Source organism: Magnolia sinica, chromosome 17 (genome assembly GCF_029962835.1).
Source record: "Magnolia sinica isolate HGM2019 chromosome 17, MsV1, whole genome shotgun sequence".
In the NCBI taxonomy this organism is placed as follows: domain Eukaryota; kingdom Viridiplantae; phylum Streptophyta; class Magnoliopsida; order Magnoliales; family Magnoliaceae; genus Magnolia; species Magnolia sinica.
The window spans coordinates 16,410,117-16,437,674 of NC_080589.1; the positions used below are offsets into that span (position 1 = coordinate 16,410,117).

Here is a 27,558-nt window from a genome sequence, read left to right on the forward strand (position 1 = left end):
TCTCACTGATTCAAACAAAGAAAAATCTTCAAGTATGATCTTGATGAGACTTTAGGGAAGTGTACAGGTCTTGAATTTGAACTTGAGACAGTTAAATCTGAAAATCAAGACCTAAAATTAAAAGTTAGCTAACTTGAATCTTATCTTTCCGATACTAAGGTAAAGTTTGCTTAAAGAAAATACCAATTAGGAAAACCTTTAGGATTGAGTAAACCTTCAGGGGACGAGTGGTCTTGGACATAATATGAACACTCATATAACAACCTCTACCGCTTCGGTGATCAAAAAGGACTCATCTGCTTCTGGAAGTAGATCTAGAGCTCCTCCTGTGTGTCAGTCTTGTGGAGATGTAGGCCATATGAAATTTGAATGCCTAATCTCTAACAACCTACAATCCACCTTAGTCCTAAACCGAATAAGTAAATATATCATGACCAAGAAAATGGCACACCAAAAGAGGAGTCCTCCTTCCGAAAAGAATTTCCCCACCCCTCCAAGAATGAACAATCACATGAGGGAGTTGGTCAAGGAAACTGCCATTCTAAATGAAAAAATAAGAAAAATGATTAGTAGGGGTAATGACCATAAAAGTAAGAAACAAATAAGAAAGTCACCTACCAAAAATGGATCTCCAAATAAGAACTCACCTAAGAGAGATGAATCTAAGAAAGAAGATCTCCCTCCTAAAAACAATCTGGGTCCTAGGAAATCCACACCTTAGTGAGTTGAAAAGAAGGATAGGTGATCCTTGTTGATCTCTGTGTTCTTAATAGATATCTCTGAGGATTATAGCTTCATAATCATTTTGGATAGTTTTGCTCATAGTTGTTTCATTTTCATTTTATACTTTGTTAAACTATCTTGGCCATATTGCTTATTTTGTATATCCTTGAATCACCATATCCTGTATGCTCTATTAAACTCTTAGTCACTCTTGTTTCTGGTAGGAAGACTCTTATTTGACTTTGAGATTCTAATTTATAAATGCACCATTATTACATTCCACTGTCAGTATGTGCTTATTGGTATATTTATGATTTATAGAGCTTTACATATTTGTGCCCATTGGTATATCCATGAGATTGGCTCTTTGTCAATTGCTAACAAAAAGAGAGAGATCAAGAGATCCCACCAAAACATGTTGAATTTTGTTTTGTAGGTTCTCTTTGGTTCAAGGGTTTGATGGACTTAGGGGGAGCATTAAGCAATGTGTGCACATGTCATGTCCATGTATTTATGTTGTAAATCTATATAATCATTGACATGTAATTTTGAGTTGTTTTGGTTTGTCAATGGTATTCATCATTACAGGGTCTAGTTTAGCTTTTGTCATGTAATTGACAAAGGGGGAGATTGTAAGAGCCTCAATTTGTCAATAACGTGTGTCTATGTGTCTTGAGTCGATTGAGGCCCATTGGCAGACAGACATCCGAAGACTTGAAGACTCGCAACATCAAGGCAAGAAAACATATGTAAATTGAGGTGCCTTGGTGAACCTAGCCCTAAACACCTTTAGTTCCAAAACAACCTACATCTAGATGATTCACTTTAATAGGAAAACATTTAATTCATCATCCCAAACCTTAGACCTAAATATGAATAAGTTCAGCTAGCCTTAAAGAGGTTCAGAGTTGCTAATGATTAGAAACCAAAATCAGCAGAAATCAGAGGTCTATCAATTGAATCGACAGCTTTATCGATTCGAGTCAATTCGATCGACAGATCCTATCAATTCGGTCAAAAGTGCCCAAAAGTGTCCAGCAACCAAAACAGCTAAATCAGTGACCTATCAATTGAATCAACAATTCCACCGATTCGAGTCGATCGAATCTACAGACTTATTGATCAAATCAACGGGCATGTCGATTGAATCATCAGTTAGCCGTTATAGATCCATTGGAGTCTTTTTCTATATAAGTGATTAATCGGACGTCCTTGGCAAATTAGATGGCTTTTTTATGGTTTTGAAGCCTCTATTCATCCAACTCTTTTATTCTTCACTTAGGTTGTAATCCATTGAGTTCATGCCATCTTCCTTGTGATTCATCACTTTATATGAGCATTCCAAGCTCACCTTGAAAATGTACATGTTCTCTTACATTCTCTACATGTTGGACACTAATCCTATTAGGTAAATCCATATTCTATCATCCTCTAGAATGCCCATGTAGGTGAATCCCCAGTTGGAACCATCCCATTAATTGTAGGAGATTCAACCAACCCACTCTCCAATTACCTTGGCATCCTCATAGGTAGATCAATTGCAAGGTTGTTGATCTTGGAGCTGAAAAAGAACCACTTCAAAGATTGGGGGGAGCTGAAGAGAAGCTGATTTAAGTGTAAAGAAGCGTTTCAAGAAGTGTGCTATCAACGAGGCTCATCCAACTAGTAAGAGTTATGCTTTTAGTCCCTTGTATACTCAATTCTTGTGTAGAATTGAGTATAGAGTTTATAATCCAAACTCGATTAAGTCTCTATGTAAGCCACCAATGGGTGTTCACATGTTAGTCTCTATGTAAGCCACCAGTGAGTGTAAACGTGTAAGTCTCTATGTGAGCCACCGGTGGGTGTATATGTGGATCCTTGTGTAAGATTGTAAGGGCGTGTTTGGTCCATGGAATTGAATGGTAATGAATGGTATTAGATGGGATTAACATCATTATTGCTCAATGATTGCATGTCTGGAAATACCATGGTATTGCAGCCATCCAATCCCATGTTTGGGATGAAAATTTTGCTATGGGAAAACACTGGATTAAACAAAATCATGTTTGGTGGACCATGGAATTGTAATCAAAGGACCAAATTCGCAACAGATGTCGCTCACTTGTACACATATATAACAATAATGCCATGTGTAAACGGTGTATATGGGTGGACAGCATGGATAAACACATGCATCATTGTGGGGGCCACGTGTAGTGGATTTCAAAATCCATGGAAATCCTACATGGGACCAGATGCAATTCCATGGGACTAAATGCAATTCCATCCCACCTAATCCCATCCTCTCCAAATGTTGGATGGAATTGCACGAGACCAAATGCAATTCTATCCCTCCTAATCCCATCTAATACCACGCACCAAACGCCCCCTGAAGGTTAGTGATGACCCTATGGAAAACCATGTGAGATAGTGAAATCCAAAAAACTCGAGTTTGAGTTCATCATTCAGGAGTGAAGTAGGCAAGTAGCCAAACCACTATATATAATAGTGTTTACAATTGATGGTAGCATTCTATTTATGCTTATGATTTGATTTGTTTAGTTATATGGATGCATGAATAGATTGTATGCTAGGTGTTTAGTTTAGCGCGCACACACTCGATATTTCTATCTCACATCATAGACTACTTTGCACATATAGTTGTAGCTTTTATAGTCTATGATGTTGGACCCATTTCACCTTGTGGTTTAATTGGATTTAACTGGTAAATAATTTTAAAATGTCATTTTTTGTGACAAAGTCGTCATCGTCATCCCTTATACCAATTAATTAGGGTCGGCTACATGAATCCTATTCCACCGCTCCACGCTATTGGGGACCAGACCTTCAATTAGACCATAGGTCTGCAAGTTTTTTCTTACTACCTCCATCCACGCCATTTTAGGCCAGTTTTGTCTTTTGTGACAAAGAGGAGAGGTAGGACATTCAGGGCGTTCATCAAATGGGCCACATGGTCATATCTAAAAACAGGTCTATAATTATATGGCCTTCCTCACTCCATTGCCAAGTTTAGAGTCGTTCATTTCCACGTGCAATTGTCCAAGCTGGCTATGGTCATTATCAGAGTTGCAAAACCCAATTCGAAAATTGAGAAAGTGGGTGAAACTTGAAAATTAAACATAGAAACCTAGCTAAAAGAAGATTGGATATCATCTTAGAATAATAAACACATTATATTTTAATACTTGATAAATAATTTTAATATCATAACTTTCATGAATCGCATGCCCTTTCTAACCAACAATACAATGGCCCATTAGCATTGAGCATTGGGCATTTGGCAAGACCCCTTACTAAAAAATGAGATCAAACCAACATTATGCTGCATGACTCAGCAGGGTGTCTTTTAAGTTTTAACTCCAGGTCACTGAGTCATGAAAATACTCGCTTTAGTCATGACAATTTCATAGCCTCACTAGACCTACACCGTTTTTTTTATTTTTACTCAGTGTAGTATAAAATTAGGGTAGACTCAGGTGACTCGCAGGTTTACTCATCAATTCCGCCAACCTTGAGAAAATTTCGACCGAGTATTTTGCAGTTGCCCACTTGTTTGGAAAATTGGGGCTCACCTAGCTAGAAGACCGGACTGATTCTTGGGTATTGCATATAATGGTGGGAGGCGCCTGATGGATGACTGGGATCTTGAAAATGAGTACTACACCTGTGCATAAGGCAGTATGTAGGGGGGCTAGGATCTACACATGTTGAATTAGTTTTTTTACTGGTATGTTGAATTTGCAAATCTTCAATTAAAAGATACATGAAATGATCAAAATACAGAGAATCTTACAAGGGTAACGTCCTGATGTTCAAAAAGTATTCTTAGTGACTGCTCCAACGTTTTTGCAACAGCTGCACATGTATCCCTGCGTACTGTCTCAATACCTTTGGCATCAAATGTTGGTTTTCTTTGGTCAGGACTCTCATAGCTATACCCAACATAGCGCTTCTTTGTAAGGAGAACACATGGATAATACACCTTCTCCATTTTCAATGTGACTGGATTTGGATTCATTGCAGTTACTGCAGAAGCAATCTCCTGTCCAATTCGGAATGCTTGTTCCATGGTGCGTCCTTTAAGGAGGACAAACATGCTGCATGGAAAGAAGGAATTATTCAAATTGTAAACAAGGTTTCAAATTTCAAGTGCAAGAGACAGCTTGAAAGATGTCAATAATTATGTGTAAAAATATACCTGTCTGTATCACCGTAAATTACTCTAGCATTCCAATTTTCATGAGTATTTACAAAAGAAATAGCCGTTTCAAGTGTTTTGCGGCCACATTGGACAATGCTGTCTGCAAGTTCAGCACAAGGCATGCGGCCGCTAAATCCAGCGGCTGTATAGCCATAAGTAACATTTGATATCAACTTCAAAGCAAGTTGCCTAGCATTAAATATCTGGAAAAAAAAAATATCATTTACGTTAAGTAATGACATAGCTATGCAAAAGGGAGAAGCCAGAGAACAGACATCAAAAAGATGCTAACGTGCACAAAGCTGTAAAAAATAAAAAAATAAAAATAAAAAATAAAAAATAAATAAAAAGAAAAACTACAGGTATGGCACGTGCAACGCATGTGAATCGAGGGAATGGAGAGAGAAAAGGGAAAGAGGAAGAGTAAAGGAGAGAGATGCAGAGGAAAAAGAGGGTGATAAACACGTGTGTGCTACGTAGAGAGATAAAGAGAGAAGGGAACAGTGGGTGACCCATCCTCACTGTTTCCCTTGTTGTGGCCCACTCGAATCCCCTGATCTGCCTAATTTTTTGGATGACTTCCTAACATTAGCTGACAGAACAAATGTATGTAGTGGATATCACGGTCTCAGGGTGCACCCCACAGAATCTTTACTGCATGGTCTAGACACTTTGTGCCGGTTATCCGCAGAGAAGAAGAGAGATCGGTGTGGGATACATGCATTAAAAGAAGTTAAATGAAGCAGGTTTGATCTAGGTCATTCACGTAGCCACATGCGTTAAAACCTAAACTGTCCCTTGTCAAGCAACTGCATTTTTTTAAGACTTTTACCCTTTAATAACAAAGTTCCTAAGACTGATTGTGGGGGCAAAAATGTCCAAAACTACCGGTGTCATATATTATCTGCAGTCCGTCAGAGATGCACATCATCCTTTCAGAAAGAAGTATCTACAAGGAAAATGAAGTGCAACACTTTAGTTGATATATAATTGCTTAGTGTAAAAAATGGATTCTGAAATTAAGGCGTTAAAACATACATTCTCAAATATTGATTCTTTAATATTCATTCATCGATGCTTGGGTAGGGGTAAAAATGTAAAATTAGTTCAGATGAAGAATGGATCGAAGATGAAGAAAGCCAAAGAAATGCCTATAATACCGGTATTAAATACAAACAACTCAACATGTGATTCAAGTGTTTATGGAAGCCAAAACAATAGCTAGTATAGAAGGAAGAGTGTTGATTTTTGTCATGTTGATGCCCACAGGTTTATTAGTCTGTCTAGTGTAGGTATTGGTTGGTGAGCCCACCGAACTCGAATTAAACATAATTAAAGGATCATGATGTATCATGAGTGAATGGTTCCTGATGCGCCCTCACCAAATAAGCAGGTCCATGATTTGTTTATCCAGGCTGTTTATCTGATGAGCCTCACTATGGATGGGGAAGTCGCAAAATGATGCTAGACTAGAAGTTCCTCACCGTCCAATACTGTCCATTTTTCAAACCGTTGCTTTTTTCTTAACTAATAGGCCACTAAAGCCTAAGATATTCGAACCTGGAAGACCGCAATCACAGCAGAGCATGTCAGATCAGCATACATCAAAAAATGCTGGGTTCCAGTTCTAGGACGAGTGCATCAAGACACCATACATGTCCACATACATCAAGACCCATAAATGGTTAGGGAACGTGATGTAGAACGGGTCACAGATTCGTCCATGGCTAAGATGGACCAAAGAAAGGAAGCCAAGAAGGATCGACCACACTCGGCATAATTTGACCAGTCAACCTTTGTGGTCGACAGGTCGAAATTCCACCAAAAATTCCAGATTGTTTGCTAGCTGATTTCTGCCGGTTTAGACAGGTCAACAAATCTTGTCGACAGGTCAAAAATCACAGAATTTCCGGTTTAAATCTCTAGATACTTTTTGGTTGTTTCGACCTATCGACTCGATTGGTTGACGACAGGTCGACGAATGCAGGGAATTTGCGCGATTTTCTGAATTTATTTCCTAGTTTGATTTAGGGGTGCACACGGGTCGGTTAGGTCCGGTTCTGGGGTGAAACCAGAACCGAACCGTTCCTAATGGTTCCAGGAAAATCGGAACCAGAACCGGACCATAAAAACCGGTTCATTTCCAGATTGGTTCCACGGTTCTGGGCTTTTTATAATCCAACCCAATTGCATGTGTGTAGCGTCAAGCGAGAGAGAGAGAGAGAGAGAGAGAGAGAGAGAGAGAGAGGTTGTGGCTGCCGGCTGGGTGAGGTAGAGTGTCGGGCAGTCAGCGATGGGCAGCCGGTGGCTGTCTTGTGAGAGAGAGAGAGAGAGAGAGAGAGAGAGAGATGAGAATGGAATGGGGGCAACAAAGGCGGAGTGAAGAGAATCAAGAGATTGGTTTTTTGTATTATTATTTTTAAATATTTATTGCTTGGGATGGTCCAATTCCAGGTTCGGTTGCAAGGTTTGGTTCACAGTTCTACATAACCCCAAACCGAGAACCGAACCAAACTAATCGGTTCTTTAATTTTCGGAACCGGACCAAACCGTGCGGTTTGGTCGGTTCCGGTCCGGTTTACCAGTTCTACCAATTCAATGTGCACCCCTAGTTTGATTAGAACTCTTGAATTATGTTTTTAAGGCTTATAAGGCGTTAAACTCGTTTTTATGATCAGCTATCAATTAAAACTTCTTAGAAATTTTATTTCTTCCAATGGATTCGAGATTTTCTCGTGGATTCAAGAGCACCTTGTGGATTCAAGGTATTTATCGATAGAGGAAGATGGTGATCGACCTCATCACGTCCTTCCCTGCGTTAGTTGGTATCAAAGCAAGGCTTACTCCTTGGATCTATGGCTTCTAACGACAGGTCTAGCAACATTCTCATGGATGGTGCTCCAAGGAATTTTCCTTTAATAGCGGCAGCTTTCGAAGCGGCGCAGCGAGCAAATCGGCAAGTCATGCAAGGACTGCAAGCTGTCATCGATCGCATGATGGAAGCTTTAGGGAAGTTTCGTGTTCATGGCGGTGATCCGCCCCCAGTAGGCGCTGAAATTCGTAATCACCCCAATCACAAGGTGATGCCGGCAGTGGACCACAGGATCATGCCCGAGGAGGTGGGGTCTGGCGACGAGGAGATCGATGACATGATCCTCCAACATCTCGGACGAGGCGGTGATCGGGAAGATAGGGCGGGCTGAGAATTCAGGATGAAAGTCGATCTTCCTAGCTTCAATGGCCAACTTCACATTGAGGATTTCTTCGATTGACTTTCTGAAGTTGAGCGATTCTTCGACTATATGGAAATTCCTGAAGAGAAGAAGGTTAAGTTTGTGGTTTGCAAGTTAAAGGGCGAAGCTTCAACTTGGTGGGAGCAACTTCAACTCGCATGGACAAAACAGATGAAAGCACGAATCCGCACATGGTAGCAAATGAAGCAGTTGTTGTGCGCGTGATTCCTCCCCAGCGACTATGATTAGGTATTGTTCCAACAATACCGAAATTGTCAGCAGGGTAGTTAGTCAGTGAGAGATTACGCAGAAGAATTCTACCGCTTGGCGGCATGGAACGATTTCATCAAAACTGAATCACAGCAAGTCGCCCGATTCAACGGCAGATTACGTGTTGCGATCCAGGATCGGGTTCAGATGCAACCCGTGTGGACAATGACCGAAGCGATCGAACTAGTCACCCGAGTGGAAACGCAGCTCGAGAGCACCTACACACGGGTCTATCCTACCACTAGGGTAACTGCGACGGGTCCTGCACAGGGATCTCCACAGACTAAGGGAAAAGAACCTATAGGAAAACGATCTCAACCTCCTACACCAGCGAACCGATAGCCGGGAAGCGGACAAGTAAGACCCCAAAGAGCAACAACCACTGATGTCAGTCCAAACAGGATCCCGAACCCCTATGGTCGGCCACATCCTGACCACTGCTATCAATGTGGCCAACCGGGTCACTTATTAAACACTTGCCCCTAGTGACAAGTGGGAAACCTAACCATTAATGATGGTGGCGCTGAGAACACAGAAAAAGACCTAGAAGATGATGAGTTGGAGCACACCGCGGATGGCGAAGCCAGCGAAGCATATTGGGTTCTACAAGATCATGTTGAGTCACTAATCGTGAGCCGACTATTGTATGCACCAAGGAATAAGGTACACCCACAACGACACGACATCTTCCGAACAAGGTGTACGATGCATTGAAAAGTCTGTGATGTGATCATCGACAGCGGAAGCAACGAGAAAATCATCTCTAAGGTCATGGTGGAGAAATTGCAACTGAAAATGGAGCGTCATCCCTCCCCGTATATGATCGGTTGAATTAACAAAGTCAGCAAGACGAAGGTAACTGAACAATGCACTCTTTTTCAATTGGCAAACATTATAAAGACCAAGTCGTATACGACGTTATTGACATGGAGGCCTATCACACTTTACTTGGTCGGTCACGGCAATCCAATCATGACGTCATTCATAGAGGACGAGATAAAAGAACATCTTCATCAAGGACGACCGGAAAACCATATTAGGCCCTATGGACCTAGAGGGGCCACCCAAAACTTCTAAAGTGGAGGGGCATTCTCTCCTAACCGTACGGGACATTGTAGAGGAATCCAAGGAGACGGGACAAGTTTATGCATTAATTGTAAAAGGGAAAGAAATTGAGCCCATTAATATTCCCAAGAAACTAAAACATTGCTACTTGAATTCATAGAAATTTGGCCCGACGACCTTCCTAATGAATTGCCTCCCATGCAAGATATTCAGCACCATATCGACCTTGTCACAGGGTCCAACTTACCCAATCGTCCTCACTATTGGATGAGTTCGAAGGAGTGCGATATTTTGCAAGGACAAGCGGAGGAATTGATCCGCAAGGGTCTAATCCAAGAAAGTATGAGCCCACGTGCCATTCTGATCTTATTAACTCCTAAGAAAGATGAGAGTTGGCGCATGTGTGTCAACAGTCCCGCGATCAACAAGATTACCATAAAGTATGGGTTTCCCATACTACGGCTGGACAATATGTTGGACATGCTAGAGGGCGCAAAATTATTTTCTAAATTGGACTTAAGGAGCAGCTATCATCAAATCTGAATACGGCCGAGGGATGAGTGGAAGACACATTTTAAGAACAAGGGTTGTATGAATGATTAGTCATGCCCCTCGGTCTTTCGAATGCGCCCAGTACATTCATGAGGTTGATGAACCAAGTTCCGAAGCATGCAGCTTTTTAACCAATAGCATGTATTTTTGGGCTTTGTCGTGACATCTATGGGCATTCGGGTGGACGATGAAAAGGTGAGAGCCATCAGGGAATGGTCGGTTCCAACAAACATCCATGAAGTACGGAGTTTTCACAAGTTAGCGATATTTTATCGTCGGTTCGTGAAGAATTTCAACACCATGGTGTCACCGATTACATATTGTATGAAAATAGGACCATTTCAGTGGATTGACAAAGTTAACAGGAGCTTTGCTTAAATCAAGCACAGATTGTTCACAACTCCAGTTCTTGTACTTCTTAGCTTCGACAAACTATTTGAGGTTGAATGCGAGGCTTCATATGTTGGAATTGGGGGAGTTTTGTCACAAGAAGGTAGGTTGGTAGCCTTCTACAGTGAGAAGCTTAGTGATGCACGCAAAAAGTGGTCAACATATGAGCTCGAATTGTACGCAGTGGTCCAGACACTGCGACATTAGCGACATTACTTAATTCAACAGGAATTCATTCTTTATATAGACCATCAAGCTCTCAAATTCATTAATAGCGAAGCTAACGTGAATTGTGTGAATGTTAGGTGGATTTCATTCTTACAATAATTCACATTTGTGCTAAAGCATTAGTCTAGGCAACAGAACAAAGTGGCTAATGCACTTAACCGAAGTGCAACTTTGTTAGTCACCATGAGCAATGAGGTTGTCGGGTTCGAATGCCTCAAAGACCTATATGCCAACAACAACAACTTCAAGGATGCGTAGATTAGATGACAGGAAGGTTAGCCTAGTGAACTCCACATTCAAGATGGATTTCTCTTCAAAAGAAATGAGTTGTGCATTCCCTGGAGTTCATTACTAGACCGTATCATCCAAGAGCTACATGGAGGTGGCCTCAGCAGTCATCTAGGGTGAGACAAGACAATAACTCTCCTGGAAGACAGTTATTATTGGCCACAGCTAAAATGAGATTTGGAGAGAGCAGTGCAGCGGTGTCACACATGCCAGGCATCCAAGGGGTGGTCACAAAACACTAGACCATACACGTCGTTGCCTGTCCCCAACGGCCCTTGGGAGGATTTGACTATGGACTTTGTGCTAGGTCTCCCACAGACCCAACGTAGAGTGGATTATACTTCGTCGTGGTCGACAAATTTTCCAAGATGGCCCATTTCATACTATGCAAGAAAACTCTCAAAGCTACACACGTTGCAAATCTATTTTTTCGAGAAGTTCGGTTACATGTGGTCTCAAAATCCATCACCTCAAATCGTGACACTAAGTTTCTCAGTCATTTTTGGAGGACTTTGTGCCAACGATTTGACACCAACCTACAGTTCAACAGTGCATATCATCCACAGACTGATGGCAGGACCGAGGTAGTGAACCATACACTTGGAAATCTTATACGATGCATTTCGGGTGACAAACCCAAACAATGAGACTTGGCCTTAGCTCAGGCGGAATTCGCATTCAATAACATGCTACCGGGAAGTCCCCATTTGAAATTGTGTACGGACAAGTACCTCGACATACTCTCAATTTGGTTCATTTGCCCAAACTCCCAGGTATGAGTGTTGTTGCAGAACATATGGCAGACCGAATCATAAGTGTACACGCTGATGTTCGGGCCCAGTTAAATGCATCTAATGACAAGTATAAGGAAAGGGCCGACATGCATCAGCTTCTGAAAGTATTCAATGTGGGTGACGATGTGATGGTTCATTTACGCAAAAAGAGATTTCTGACCGAGATGTACAATAAGAAAAAGAACAAGAATATTGGACCAGTGCCTATCCTCTGTAAGATCAATGACAATGCGTATGTTGTTGATCTTCCTAAAGATATGGAGATCTCACGTATGTTCAACGTAGCGAACCTGTACCAATATCATGAACTAAATCTGAAGAATCATTCGAGGATGAGTTCTTTTGAAGTGGAGGGGAATGATGTAGAACGGGTCGTGATTCGTTCATGGCTAAGATAGACCAAGGAAAAGAAGCAAAGAAGGATCGACCACACAGCATAGTTTGACCGGTCGACCTTTATGGTCACCAGAAATTCCAGATTGCTTGTTGGCTGATTTCTGCCAGTTTAAGCAGGTCGACAGATCTTGTCAACAAGTCGAAATCGAGTTCGACGGGTCCACAGATCTTGTCTATAGGTCGAAATCCAGTTCAACGGGTCGACAGATCTTGTCTATAGGTCAAAATCCAGTTCGACAGGTCAACAGATCTTGTCGACGGGTCGAAAATCACGGAATTTTCGGTTTAAATCTTTGGACACTTTTTGGTTGTTTCGACCTGTCGACTCGATCAATCAACGACAAGTCAACGGATGCGGGAAATTTGTGCGATTTTCTGGATTTATTTCCCAGTTTGATTAGAACTCTTTGATTACGTTTTTAGGGTTTGTTTAAGGTTATTTAAAGGTGTTAAACTCGTTTTTATGATCAGCTATCAATTAAAACTTCTTAGAAATTTTATTTCTTCTCATGGATTCGAGATTTTCTCTTGTGGATTCAAGAGAAGCTTGTGGATTCAAGGTATTTATCGATCGAGGAAGACGGTGATCAACCCCATCACATCCTTCCCTGCATTAGAATGGGGATCCATCTCATAGGGTAGCCCACACGCTATTTTCATTGCATTGATCAAACCCCCCTACACCAACCACTAAGGGTATATGGTTATTCACATTTATGTGTTGTTCACATTTAGATAAACCAAGGGTATGGCACGTGCAACACATGTGGAGGGGTTAGAAAGAGAGAGAGGAGAGAGATTTGTAGGAGAGAGAAGAGGAGAGAGGTAAGGGAAAAGTGGGATCACGGAAAGGTGCGTGCTATAAAGAGAGGAGATAAGGGAACAGTGGGAGACCCATCTTACTATTTCCCTTGTTGCAGACCCATTTGAGTCCCCAATCTGCCTAACTTTTGGGCTGACATTGTAACATGATTTTACACAACAAATGTACGGAGTAGATGCACACAGTCATCAAGGTGGCCCCACAAAGCATACATGCACTCACGCTTTGTTCAAACTACACGCAAAGGGGAGAGGTAGGTATAGGCCACACAAAAAGGAAGTGGGTACAATCTATGTTGTTCCCTTGGGAGGTAAAATCTCAACCATTCCCTGCCAAGCAGCTACATTTTATGACAAATTTACCCTCTTAACTTAAGTAATGTTGTAAAGACTAGTTGTGATGGCAAAAATGTCCAAAGCTATTGGCATTATATAGCAGAGAAGTCTAGTTGCATGGTAGGGTCATTCGAGAATCAGACAATAATTCTTTTAAGGGTAAATCGGGCCATAATTACAAACTAAAATATCTAAAATGGCACAGGCAAAAAATAGGGTACACTCAGGAGAGCTTAAAGCGATAAAATGGGAAAAATGGATATTTCCTTGATCTTTAACCACTGCTTAGAATTTTTTATGTGCGTGGATACAAAGAAAAGCAATACATTTCTAGATGAGTGATGGGAAGCAATACATTTGTAGATGAGTGATACATCTGTGAGAATCAACCTCCAAAATCCAAATTCTTGGAAATCTAGAGTGAAATTGAGAACCCCATCTCATAACAAACTCACAACTAATCTGGTTTATATTGTACAGTACGGGGGGGTGAGTGCCAAATATATGTTTCAATGTTTACAGTCCGCAAGAGGAAGGCTTGTAGGATCAATCCTATTCCTCACAAACTTCATCATTAATAAAATACAAAGTGCAATGCAAACTAATGGTTGATGTATGCAAGTGGACCTGGAAAGTGTCTAACTATAGCTAGTATCTTAGTAGCTCCGTTGTTTGCAAAAACAAGAATGCATCTCTCACATAAAAAATGTATAGAATGCTTTACATGTTTACTAGTTAAATCAGCAATTGACTTTTACCCTATGTAAAACTCGTTGTGAAGGCGCTAACTTCTTCATTGCTTTCTTCACCATGATTCTAGTTGATAGTATTTCCTCTAACAAACGGGGAAGCACACCTTTACGGATCTGCATTACCAGGAAAAAAAATATATCAATACATTTAAACTGGCATATAGGATTGTGAGAAATCAATAGTTCCAGAAAATAATATCAGCTTGTGCATGGATGATTTTATACACCCAGATTCGAAATAGATCTAAAGAATGCCAGCTTGAGCATGTATGGAAGATATGAATACATCAAATCTTTCTATGAGAAGAGCATGCTAGAGTGTATGATAAAAATAAACACAATGGTTCACTATCACCATAAACACTGTGTAGGTAGCATTAGCCCTAAGACGCAAATTTTGAATACTAAAAACAAAATGGAATGTTACCAACTGATTAATAGACTAGGCCAAGTAATGTGCCTACAGCACTAGTCAAAAGACACATACAATTGCTTACAATATACAGACGTGGTAGAATAATTACTAATTTGAAGAAAAGGAGAATGTGAACCTGAATTTTCAATCTAAGAAAAAACATGCAATCCACAGTACAGACCTAAAGTACAATGCTCCTAGAGTTACATCATTTATCTAATTGATAGAGTAGTTGCATGTAAGACGTGTAACGTGTTCCATGGAATATGGAAGCCAAAATATCCACTCAGTGGAAAATTATCAAAACCATGGAATACTCAAAAGCAAGAAAGGGCTGCGCTGAAGATAAAAATTTCCTTGGAGAGAACAGGGATTCTAAAAGCTCATATCATCTGCTAGAGGAGTGCCAAGAGGCCAAGCCATGCCCCCACAGTCACTGAATAGGAGACAACATCAGACTAGGGACTGGCATTTCAAAAACAGAAAAAGAGAAAGGAAAAGAAACTCATCAGATTAGGGACTGAAATCTATTCCTGAATTCCGCCCAAAAACGAAAAATAATCGATTTCTTAAACCCATTGACCATCATACAAAAAGAATGCCATGGACTAGAGCCTCTACCCTACCAAACCTATCTACAACTGTCCAATCCCTATCCATAAACCCGTATATTGCTGCTACACCTTTCTCTGCAAAGCACTTCTCCACCATAAAATTACTACTCATTTACCCAAGTACTTGCAGCCACTTGGAACACAAATCAACTTAAAGACAAAAGGAGTTTGGTATAATGCACATTGTCCTTTGGAATGCAAGCATTCAACATTTTGATACAGCAGCCTGCAGAATTTGGAACAATCAAGAATTAGGAGTCACCAAAATACAGGATAATAGTCATCGATGTGTGTTCATCCTTTTTTTTTATGAATGACAGATTTTATTAGAAGAGAAAAGGGAGAAAACCTAATTGCAAAGCAAAAAACCACTAATTCAAATGCGCCTTTGTCCATGAGAAAGCATTGTAAGGCAAATAGTCAAGGTATTCACAGCCAAAGCAATGTCATCCCAAAGAACAGTGCTATTATTGTCCACTCAATGCTTGTATTAATTACCAAAAACTAGTGAGATTATATTACGAACAAAAGATAAGAGGAATCTGATCAGCAAAGCACCAACAAGTTTTTGTTTTGATTGATCAGCAGCAGCAGCATTACCAATAATAATGAACAGAATTTCCAACAGCAAATGCTATGGTTACGGCACATATAATATACAACCCAATGAAAGGATTCTGGCAGAAAAGAATTACCTTTGGAGGCACATACATAACACCGTTCGGAGTAAGTAATATTTGATCTTTCAAATCACTAAAAATCTGTCGATCTGGTGAAAAAGAGCTCACACCAAGCGTATTTTCTTTTGAAGGCACCACTTTACCAAGGCAAGTGCAAAAGCAAAGGTTGTATGCAATTATCATTGATGGATAAAGAGATTGGAAATCCAAAACAACAACTGGATCAGTATAAAACCCAGATTCAGGCTCCATCACAAGGGGAAGACACTCCATTGCAGGTTGTGAAGCTACCTGGTCAGAGGAAAAGATTGACTAAATTTTGATATTTCTCAACATCCATTGCTGCACCAAACTTAAAGGAATGCGAGCATATCGGATTGAAAAAGATGACAAGTAGCAGGCAATATAATGACAGATATTCTGGATGCCCATGCATGCATGTATAGCTTGTATCTAAGTAGAGCATAGACATGGTAAATGGAAATAACTTGACTTCAGCAAGCAGTACGAAACTTATGATTGTTAAAAGATTACAAGCAGATAAAAGGGCTATGGTAGAAAACAGTTGAAACTGGGATGGAAACTAGTCATGGAAAACATGATTGTTTTATTTTAGAAAAACACAAAATAATCACGATAAAGAAAGTTCTATGGAAGATATATGATACTTGAAATTCTGCAATGGAAACAGAACTTGAAGGACATGATGCTGATAGTGAAACGGCTACACTGTTTTGATCAACAAAGTGCATTGCAGGTGGAAAACCCTATATATTATGACGTAACCGAAATGTCAATTTTTTTCTCTCTTCATTGGCAACAAGGTAAATACTGAGGAGACTAGCCACAATGTGAGATTGAAAGAACAAGTTGAAAATTGATGACCAAAAACCTGTCTTGCAATATGAATGTATCTCTCCAGCAAGCAATGCGTATATTTGCATGTAAGCTGCATGGAAGCTTGAGGGGGAGTGTTAAGGGTGAATAATTAGCATTTTAATGCCTAAAAGTAGCGAACAACATCTTAGTCTTTCTTTGATAATTTTAACATCTTACTAATTGATTGATCGGTGCAAAACAAATTAATCCTGAGTAATATTGCAATAGAAAAGAAGCGGGATGCAATAAGAGCATCATTTTCTTAAAAAAGAATTGAGCAGCAAACCTGATGTCTCCCAGGAGATATGGCAAGATAATTTTGTGTATGTGCCAGCCTCAAAAACATAGACTCAACACGATATTGTGAACCTCGAGAAAGGACTGAAAAAAAGTCAATTCCAAAAACACGAGCAAGCTCTGACGTTCGATTTATCTGTAAAAGAAAACAAAAGAATAAAGACGTGTTTTTCATAGTTGAGCAAAAACAGAAAACAAAAAATATATATATATCAAAGGCTACTTTTTTTTCCTTTGACACACGCACTCACACCCCACACACTCACACCACAGTGGGATTTCACCACAATGGGTACAAAAACCCATGACCTCATGTTAAAACTCTTGTGAGTCTACCACCGAGCCATGAGTGAGGACCCATATCAAAGGCTACTATAGAATAAGCTCATGCATATGGATTCAAGACAAAATTCGCAATCCAGGAGGTCCTCCAAGAACCCAGCACATGCAAGGTACTGTCAACTGTGACTCCCTATATTGGAATAAACAGCACCATGTTTGTTGGTAGAATGATTATGAAAACTAAGTTCTCAATTTAGTAGAATGAGTTTAAAAAAGGAGGAAAAAAAAAAGTTCCGAGTGTGCACACACAAGCACGCATGCACGTGGATGCATATAGAAATGCATACATGCATATACACAAATACAGACAAGTGCACTTACAGACATCCATATGTGCACAGACGCGCATAGAGGCACAGACACAGAGGCAGATGAGACACAGAGACACCACCACCCAGACATGAACCAGCACATGCGCACCACAAACGAACACATGCATAAATACCTATTATATATATTCACTAGTAAAAAAAATTACAGACGCCCACATATTTTAGGTAGAGTGACTAAAAACAACTAAGTTCTCAATATAGCAGAACAGAAAATATGAGGATTCATATTGGCACCATTTGAATCTCCAGTGAAACCAAAGCACAAGTGATCTGCCAATGAGTAGCAAGACAAAAATATCCATTGAAATAACTGAAAGTGCCTTCAAGTCCAAATTTCCTCCCCCTCCCCCTCTTCCATGGCATCACCATGCCGCACCATAACATCTATTATTTGTGTCTCTTCTCAGCTAAACACATTCAACTGGTCTTGCCACAGTGTACACACAGGCAAGAAGGGAGTACGTGAGGCCACCTACATGGACAATGCCTGACCAACCATCAATGACTAAGCAGGAGTGGTGAGTACTGCCCCGTAATGGGCAAATCCCTCAAAAATAAATGCTTGATAGGTTGCTTCAAGCATGTTTAGACTGTAGAGTTTGGTAGCATGCTTGTCTCTCAATAAAGGTCCATGATGGTGATGGCATGTAGGATGAGAGCATAGGATTGTAAGAGGTGAAACTTGCATTTACAATGAAAAGACCAAGTACATTAATTCCATGAAAAGGAAACCCCAGTGGAAACAAACAGGGAACTGCTCTTGATGATGGCATGCTAGTGAATTAAACCAAACACTGAAGCAATACTTCAGTACAAGTCTGAATCAAAACAATTAACTACTATGACGAAGTAAAATCACAGAGGCTTCTATGTGAGATCATGCGTCATCTCTTGCATACTGCAGCATTGCATCAAACTGCAAAACCTATATCTAATTCAAGTACGCATTTGACCATTACAAATTAGAAAATCATGAATGACAAAAAAGAGACCTAAATGCAAGTTAGAGAAAGAAGGATGAAACAATAAGACAATAAATGATCCTATTGGCATACCATATCAAGTTGATTCATTATCTCAAGATTTAGCTTCGCCCTCTCTATGGCATGTTCAATACTTCGAAATCTTGCACGTCTAAATCCACTACAAAACCATTTAGTCAATGTTTTGCAGGGAATTGACGGAATTTTTCGCCTCAGAACTGCTTCAGCCACTGCTTCAACAGTGTACATATTTAGCTTAATTTCAGAGCGCATAAGTCGCCAAATATTGAGAACAATCCTTCCACCCACATGGACCCCACTGGCATGAGTACGACCCCATTCATCTTCAATTATTGAATCTTCGAGCATGATAGGATCAGCAATTATGGCTTCCGGCAGTAGATTATCAGCAATTCCCTTGCCACGATCTTCCAAATCACTAGGTGCAACTTTGGTCTCAAATGCAGGCGTTCGAGAAATGTTTTTTAGCAAACCTATGCCAAGATGTGCAGCCCTTTCGGCTAAAAAACCAAGGGAACTGCCCTGAATTTCCCAACCCATCAAAATATCTGGATCAAGTGAGCAAATAATCTTCACAAAATGATCAAATAGGAGCTTTTCCTCAGACGCCATTACCACCTTGCAGCCAGATACACCATCAAGGTTTCTGGAATAAAGAGGCAGATATTAAAAGTTAAATCGGAAAAACTATTTCTAACAAATTAAATGCCGTTATACAGCCTGAGGAATCGATACATCCCATAAATGTAATCCCCACTAAGAAGTCAAGCAGGAAATTCTCCAGTAAAATAATCAAGAAGAAAAATAAAACTAAAAAAAAAAAGGCTGAAATAAAACCCTGGCCTTACAAAATTTGGAAACCAAATATTCATGATCAAGAAAGATTAAAGTTAAAATCCACAACAAACAGATTAAAAATTACTAAACGAGCTATAAATGTATAATTATCAAACCACCAATAGTCATATAAATTGATTAAAACTTTAAACCAAAGACTAAAAGACTAAATCTTGTGAGAACAGTAAATCCAACACAACTCAAATATATTTGGACACCATAGTGACAAACGGATGTCGGGCACAAAGATATGATAGTCTGAACATCATGGTGTCAAACTGCATTGCATAATGAAAAATGGACGCAGATAAAATCTATAAAGGAATAATGCTAAGGTTTGGTGTATCTTTAGATGCTCAAACTGCATTGCTGATGGTTGGTGTACCTTTATGTGAACTTAAAATCATATTCCTAGAATGTATATCCAATTTAATTTTGGAACTGGAAAAGCAAGCTTATCTTTAGAATTGTTCAAAATGAACTTCAACTACATACTTAGTAAATTGTAAGACAAAAGTGAAATATAGAAACAAACAAATAGCATGAATAAAAGGTGGGACTTCCCTTTCAGTAGGTTTCCTCCTCAAAATGACAATTCAAGTTCATGCTTTGACATTGTTTTTATCTTTTTAAGTAGCTACTGATGTAAAGATAGACGAGATGTCAAGTATAGCCAAAAAAAAGGCCTGATGACATAATGCATTTTCGTGATGACACTAAGAATTATTGATGCAGGGACATGTGATGATCTAACCCTAGATGAATGTATAATTAGGTTAAAGAATATTCAAATAAATACACCAATTAACTAACTGTTTCCAATCAAAGGGATTAGGTAAATCTCAACACAAACATGAGTTTATTCCGTCAGGATCATGCCCCTTAGCATAAGATCACGTAAACAATAAAAAGGGAGGAACTAGGGATATGAGGATGGATATCCCAGATCTAGCATAAGTCAGTCCACGATCAAGTTTGGATCTGATCCTACTGACTAACCATCCATCTTTTCCGTTCGAACTAGAAAGGGGGTATCCAAAAAGGAACAAAAGGGGTGAAGAACAAAGTATTCGAGATGAAGAAAGTACGGGTCCTTTTGTCATCAAAAGAAAAGAAGGAAGATGATTCTTACCTTTTCCTATACCTCGAAGATCTAGAAAGAATGAAACCTAAAATCGAGGTGGAATCCTAACACCCAAGGGCCAATCCTGAAACCCTAATATCTTAAATAAAGAAGAAGAAGAGAGACGAATTTCTATTTATTCAATAATAACGAAAATTGGGTTTCTCATAACATATATATAAGCTATGGAAAAAGTAAAAGCGCATTAAAGCCCCTTGAAACAAGAAAAATAACAAAAAGACAAAAAATAAATAAAGTTCCAATAAAGCCCCTGAAACAAGAAAAAAAAAAACCAAAAAGTTTAAAACTAAAACACTCATGTGGTAGGGTGTGAAATCCGACCCATGTATCTATGGTCGAGGTGAACACCCGTGTGGTAGGGTATGAAATCCGACCCATGGATCTATGGTCGAGGTGCGGTCATGTTGCTCCTGCACTCGTAGCGCATCAGAAAATGGGTCCGATGGACCCATCGTCCATCCACATCAACTCCTCCGCTCTAGTACTCTGTCAGGTGGTACACTCTAAAGGGTGCACCACTGATGTCCACATCAATTATGTTCCTTTTTAATACTAGTAAAATTATAATATCATAAAAATGTCATAAGAGATGACCAACTGAGATGATTTGTTGTTCTAACATCTATAGTTGTCACTGATATGTGCATATTTTTTAGTTCTTTCTCCTCCTGGATCCAACCAGAAATGGCAGGATTACAATCAATATTAACCAAAAAACTCGGTGAGAACAAAAGGATGGATGAAAGTGACAAGGGAGAAGGATAGATGTGGTTCTAAGGTTTTTCGATTTGAAAAGAAGAAATTTGGTGGAGAACCACGCAATGTACCGTTAGTTTTCAAATACTTATCCCATGCTTTGGCTCACAGAAATATGACAAATTTCCAATAAATTGGTGGTAAATTAATCCTAACCACTTTTCAAGAGAAAGCTTCATAATATAATAATTAATAATTCGACAAAACATGATAATTACCAACTCAGATGTTTCTGAACTTCAATGGCAATTTCCAGAGCAGCAATTCAATTTACTTTTAATTAGTAATTTTAGCTTTAACTTAGTTTACTTCTAGCATGTTTATTACGCTTCTAATCTATCCGAATGTTAATCTTTCTTCTTTAATTTTACTTCCAAGTAAAATTAAACATGAGCTTTAAAAATATTGTGAGAATTTAAACTTGTCAAGATGTCCCTGAAACAGACAGTTACCATGTTGCAAATGACAGGGCCATATATAAAGAAGTGCGAACAACGAGGATTAGGAAGAAATGAATCCCTTGCCCATTCCAGACCAAGTTCTAAGAAGTTCAACAAGAATTGTGGCTGCTAACATAAGAAAATCCCCCATGTACGCATTAACCATAGTAATTTTCCAGAGATTAGTTCATAAGGTATAGATGAGTTTGTTTAGTGAGGCGTCTCAATAGGAAATGTAGAGGATGAGCATGTTGCGGAAGAACCTGAGTATGCACAGAATACTGGGGGTTTTCAGTATGTGCTAGTGGAGGCCAGAGGTGCAGACTGTTCAAAGGTCCTGACCATTGGCCTGTTAGGCCCTACCGTGGATGGACCATGCCCCAAAATCCCCTCAATAAGACACTCTTACCTTTCAATTTCTAGAATGCAGATAGAAGGTTGAGAAGAGGAATTCAGCAACGGTACCAAGATTTGTGGCAAGGTTCTTTCGATCTGGGTAAGTTTCGGGACAGTCCATCAACGGTGAGGCCCAATAAATCCATGGCTGGATCAGAAAGCCCAATTATACTTGTGCATCCTCTGTGTCAAGGTGGTCAGTTGATAACCAAAAGTCCATTACAGATGCTTTCAGTAAAAGCCTATTCGTTACATAGCTTATAAAACAAAAATATATAAGTGAAGCAATTCAACTTTCAAAGAATGCAATGCCACGGTGTGTATAGATTAAAAAACGAAAGTAAGCAGATAAGTGACCATCTTGACTTTTGGGTAAGTTAAAAGGCATAAATAAAATTAGAACAATCAAATCACAGTACAACATCCACAGTTCGGGTAAAAAAATTAAAGAGCCAGCAGACCTCTGACATGATCCCTCGTTGTTAACGCGCAAGAGCACATAAACTTCAAGAGCATGACTGCTATCCTCCTGCATTGTGAGAGCTATAATGTTGATGCCATCAAATCGAGGATCAGGTCGGAAATTTGCTCTTGATTCTGCCAGAACCTGTTGCCCACAACTGGTTTTGAGTTACATGGAAATCGTGAACATGTCAACATGGAAAGCATGACAGCACAATGCTGAATTGAGGGTATTCCCAGTTTAGATATGCTCCACAATTACATGAATTACTCTACTGAATATTTTTATAAGTTATTGAGTTTAGCACATATACAGGTGGCAAGATGGCCATTGAACGATAATAGATAAGATTACTATCTAACATTTATATATATATATATATATATATATATATATATATATATAAGCTAAAGTTTTTCAGGCATGGGGCTACCACGCCTCTTTCTTCTAAAAATTAATAATAATAACTGCCTCCACTCTTAACAATGTACCTGCTTGGTATGCATAAACAAATCCTTGCTGGTGATCTTGTGGACTATTGAAGGAAAGGAATTATAATGGTGCCGGCACGCTTACATATGAGATCCAGCAACTAAATAATGAGTGGACTTGCTTGTTTTTTGGGCCATCACATGTTAAGAGCGGGTATCACCTATGAATTGCCAGATCCCATAAACTCGTGACATTGGGGTACTAAGTGTTTGCTCAAAATACTCCATCTCACGGGAATGAATAAGTTGGAATTTCTCATCCATACAAGTGAGTCCAGCACTGGATCGTCTTGACCACACAGAAGGCTCCTTTCATCTCACAAGAATGAATAACTTGGCGTTTCTCTTTCATACAAGTGTGTCCAGCACTGGATCGTCTTGATCACAGGCCACAACACATGTTGAATGTCCTCCCACATATGCACCCGCACAATGCATGTTTTCATCGAGTAATGTGTAGAAAACAAACCTATTCGGTACCGATGGCAATAAAAATTTACACAAATGAGCAAGGTTGTTCGCATACCTCTATACTTAGCAGTGTTAGTTGTTGACCAGCACCAACACTTGCAGGATCACGGAAACCAGTCTGACTAAGAGGGGTAAGCTTTGATTTTGTATCTGGCCCTGAAATCTGAGATACCTCTTGCCAATTCTTGGAGCAGCTCTTCACTTTCACATGATTTCCTTTACTTTCGGATTTAGTTATCACTCTATTAGTATGACTTGGAGTAATTTTCGTCTCAGGGTTTCCATTGTTATCTTGACTTGATTGGTACAGATCAAGCCTCACATTAGGTAAAGAGTTAGATTCTGGCAGAGTCCGGTAAAAACCATCACCCCTGGAGCCTTCTGGATTAATCGGATCACAAGAAGAAACTGTATGCATTTTTTGAAGCTCAGATGATGATCTTCCATGACTAAAACAAGCATTCTCTTCATTTATGAGCCTTAAACTACTGTCATACTTTGGAGAAGAAGGTTCCATCAACACTTCATGGATGTTCTCCCTTGAGGTACCTAATAAGATTCAAAAATAAAATTATGGTAGTAGATGACTGGCAAATGGAATGACATCTCATATACTGTTCATACCTGCCAAAATATCTGTGGAATTGTGATGTTCCAGTTGCAAAAGCCATTGACGAACAACATTTGAAGATGGCGGTGAAAATGCAGGAGTTAGTAAGAATAAAAAAGAACCATCATTTTGATAGTGAGTTGGAATGCCCAACACATTTTCTGTATGAAAATTTGGAATTTCTCTACTTCTGTAAGATTCATGGCAAAAATCTTTCCCTTCTTGGCAGATGTTTGCAAAGAATGGAGGAAAATCATCTGAATATCTCCCTTTAACTGGAAAAGAAAAAAGAGAAAGAAAGTATCAGCACCAAGACAACCTCAAAGAGGTGATGATAGAATGTGACAAGCAGAATTTTTCCATTGGCAGGAAAAAAATTGTGGGGAAATGGAGAACATATGATTTACAGAAACCTGAGCTTATTTACATGAAGCAACAAGGGAAGTTCAAACCAACAACTTTAATATGGCAGTTCCAACAGAAGTCCAAATTCAATCAAATACCACATGAAAATAAAACAGAAATGAGCAATAGTTAAGAACTTCACATTTTTTTGAAGGGCAACAAATTTATTAAAAGAGGCCAAAGCCTGAAAGAATACAAAAGACCAAAGTGGAAAAAAAAAAAATACAGCCCTAAAACTCTCAAAAGCCTTCACCCATTCTTTTACATGCATCTTAGCCCTCTTGAAACATCTTCTGCCTGACTACTTGAGCAATAGTTAAGAACTTCACATTGAGAAAAAGAAATAATCAAAGGAACCTTAAAACTAGCATGAGATGCTTCAATAAGACAGACATGTCATGAGAACAAAGAGCGAGCTACAATAATGAACAAAACAAACCAAGAACCAAATGCCATTTCAGCAGGATAGCCACCACTGTGGCCAGTCCATATTGATTGAAACACCGTATGGACTAAACCGTAGGCAAATATCTATGTTTAAAATTTTCATTTAAGCTACAAGCAGTGTTTACAGTATCGGTATCGTGTCACGTATCACACCCCTGGGATACGGATACGCATCGGTTATCACATGGGATATATCGTTTGTATAGGTAATGTATCGTACTTTTTGGAAAACATGGGGAAACATTGGTAAATTGGTCGAATTTTTCAATGAAACTTTAGAAATTGTTTAAAAAGACACTAATAGACACTTTTAAATCATAACATCATAAAAAACAAGTACACATAATAGGTTTCCTTCGTATAGGGTCCTAAGACATGCGTTGTCTAACTGAACTGATGCAAAAGAACATTATGTTAGCAAATGCATTGTACTACATCCATAATTTTTAACATCTATTAATTATTTTTAAATTAAATTATTATTTATATTTTCAAAAAAAAAAAATCATCAACCACCCTTAAATGCTTTAAAAATACATTTAATTGACCATTGATAGAAAAGAAATTTTGGAAAAAAAACTATTTTTTATATTTTTTTAATTAAAAAAATCTGAAAAAAAAAAATCCTAAACTACATGAATCAGGAGATCAGGCCTCATACATGTTTGATTTCAATGTTTGGATAGTAAGATTGCAACTAATTTGGAAGAAATTGGGGAAATTTCGAATTTTCCCCAATTTCCCCCAAATCGGACCACCTACCCCAAATACCAAAATTAGTGTATTTGATGATGATTTTATCAAATACTCTTACATACTCTGAAACTAGGCCCAATTGACCACTGATAGAAGTGGAACTTCGAAAAAAATATTTTTTTAATATTTTTTAACTGTTTTTTTAATTAAAAATATTTTTTTCTGAAAATTCTCCAAAACTATATGAATCAGTAGATTAGGCATCTTACATGTTTGATTTCGTGCTTGGAATGGATTGCAACCAATTTGGGAGAAATTGGGGAATTTTTTATTATTCCCCAGTTTCCCCGAAATCAGATTACCTACTCTAAAATCTCAAAATTAAATGTTCAAATCATTGTTTTTCCATACAAAACATGAAAAATTAAACATTTCTAACCTTTTGGCACAAATTTGGTATGAGTTAAACAAAAAAAGAGGCTCAAAATGTAAAAATACTACCCGAATCAAAACTTGCTGCAAATCCACTTCGATCTTAATTCCGAGTTGAAAACCATGTTTTTCTCCCAAAAGATTTTGAAATCCACCCTAGAGGTGTTCAGAAGAGGGAAGAATGAAGGAAAAATGCAAAAAATGGAGTACTTTGCAATTTTTGTGAAGACGGTTGCGGTTTCCCTAACAGTATCGACGAAATCTGTCAATAGTGCGATATCAATGATTTTAGATATGATAGCAAGGTTTCTTATCGCTAACTTGCAATATCAATAATATTGACCGATATATAGACCAATATTATCAATAGTGCAATCAATTGCTACAAGAACCTAATGCCTGGAATGCATGTGACATACCTATGTCATGCCCAAAAAGGCGCATTGTTGTCACGCTATGGCCTCAAAGGGAGCTTCATACTTTTGTGGAGCCCCAAGGAGATACGGTAAGTTTATAACGGCCATTACAAACTCACGGTGTAATGGCCCAAAAATTTTGCGCACAATTGCACACCCACACACACTTATATGCGAGTCAATGGACACATGGTCAACAATCTGAACCGTTTAGAATGTTCCTTAAGCTATCTAATCGTCCGAACTCATAATCGATCCATGCATCATTGTAAACTAGATGACAACCCAATTAAAACCATCCACTCAAGCTTTAGATCTACTTCGTTTTTGGACCCACGTCATAGATTTGGCCATTTTGTCAAATGGACGTCTTGGATGCTTCCACAGTTGTCGCAAGTGGGGTCCACAGACCCTGTTGCCTTAAATATATATATATATATATATATATATATATATATATATATATATATATATATTAGTGTAGTCAACGTTGCTAACTGCATCATTAACCAAAACCAAAGACCCGAAGCCCCGACTCCTCCCTTCCTGATCAACGGCTCACTACAACCTTCCCTTCAAACCGTCTAATGTATATCATCCATCATGGTGGGACCCTCCACTTGATTTGAATCGCTCATCAGAACTGGACGTCAATGGAACTCTCAACGGTAGATGTCCCCTGCCCAGGACCTCCGGGTGCAGCCCACATGAACCACAGATTTGTCTCGCTTTTGGATCGCTAATCAACCCCGACCTGTAGAAACTAATAGACAATGTGAATTCCCATCGAACCTCATGACGGACCCCACTTATCCACCCCCAGCAAACTAAGAGCCCGTCCGAAATAGGACTCTTTTCACTCTTCGCGCTTGCAGCAATGCCACGCTTGGCAATCCATGTGAAGTTCCCTCCGCATGATCTCAACCATCCGAATCAAT

General features: G+C 39.2%; 1 protein-coding gene across 5 annotated transcripts in view; it reads right to left on the reverse strand.

Annotated features, from left to right (window-relative positions):
- LOC131231593 (DNA polymerase zeta catalytic subunit) overlaps positions 1-27,558 on the reverse strand; it is a 62,297-nt gene that overhangs the window by 5,074 nt on the left and 29,665 nt on the right. For 4 of the 5 annotated variants that reach the window (XM_058227840.1, XM_058227839.1, XM_058227843.1 and 1 more), the window contains 9 exons: positions 24,239-24,499; positions 23,670-24,163; positions 22,651-22,796; positions 18,668-19,262; positions 16,928-17,074; positions 15,778-16,053; positions 14,060-14,167; positions 4,925-5,130; positions 4,520-4,823 (listed from right to left, as the gene is read on the reverse strand). In XM_058227840.1, the coding sequence (XP_058083823.1) occupies positions 4,520-4,823; positions 4,925-5,130; positions 14,060-14,167; positions 15,778-16,053; positions 16,928-17,074; positions 18,668-19,262; positions 22,651-22,796; positions 23,670-24,163; positions 24,239-24,499 (2,537 nt within the window). The remainder of the gene's footprint in view (positions 1-4,519; positions 4,824-4,924; positions 5,131-14,059; positions 14,168-15,777; positions 16,054-16,927; positions 17,075-18,667; positions 19,263-22,650; positions 22,797-23,669; positions 24,164-24,238; positions 24,500-27,558) is intronic. The other variant, XM_058227841.1, reaches the window with a different exon arrangement.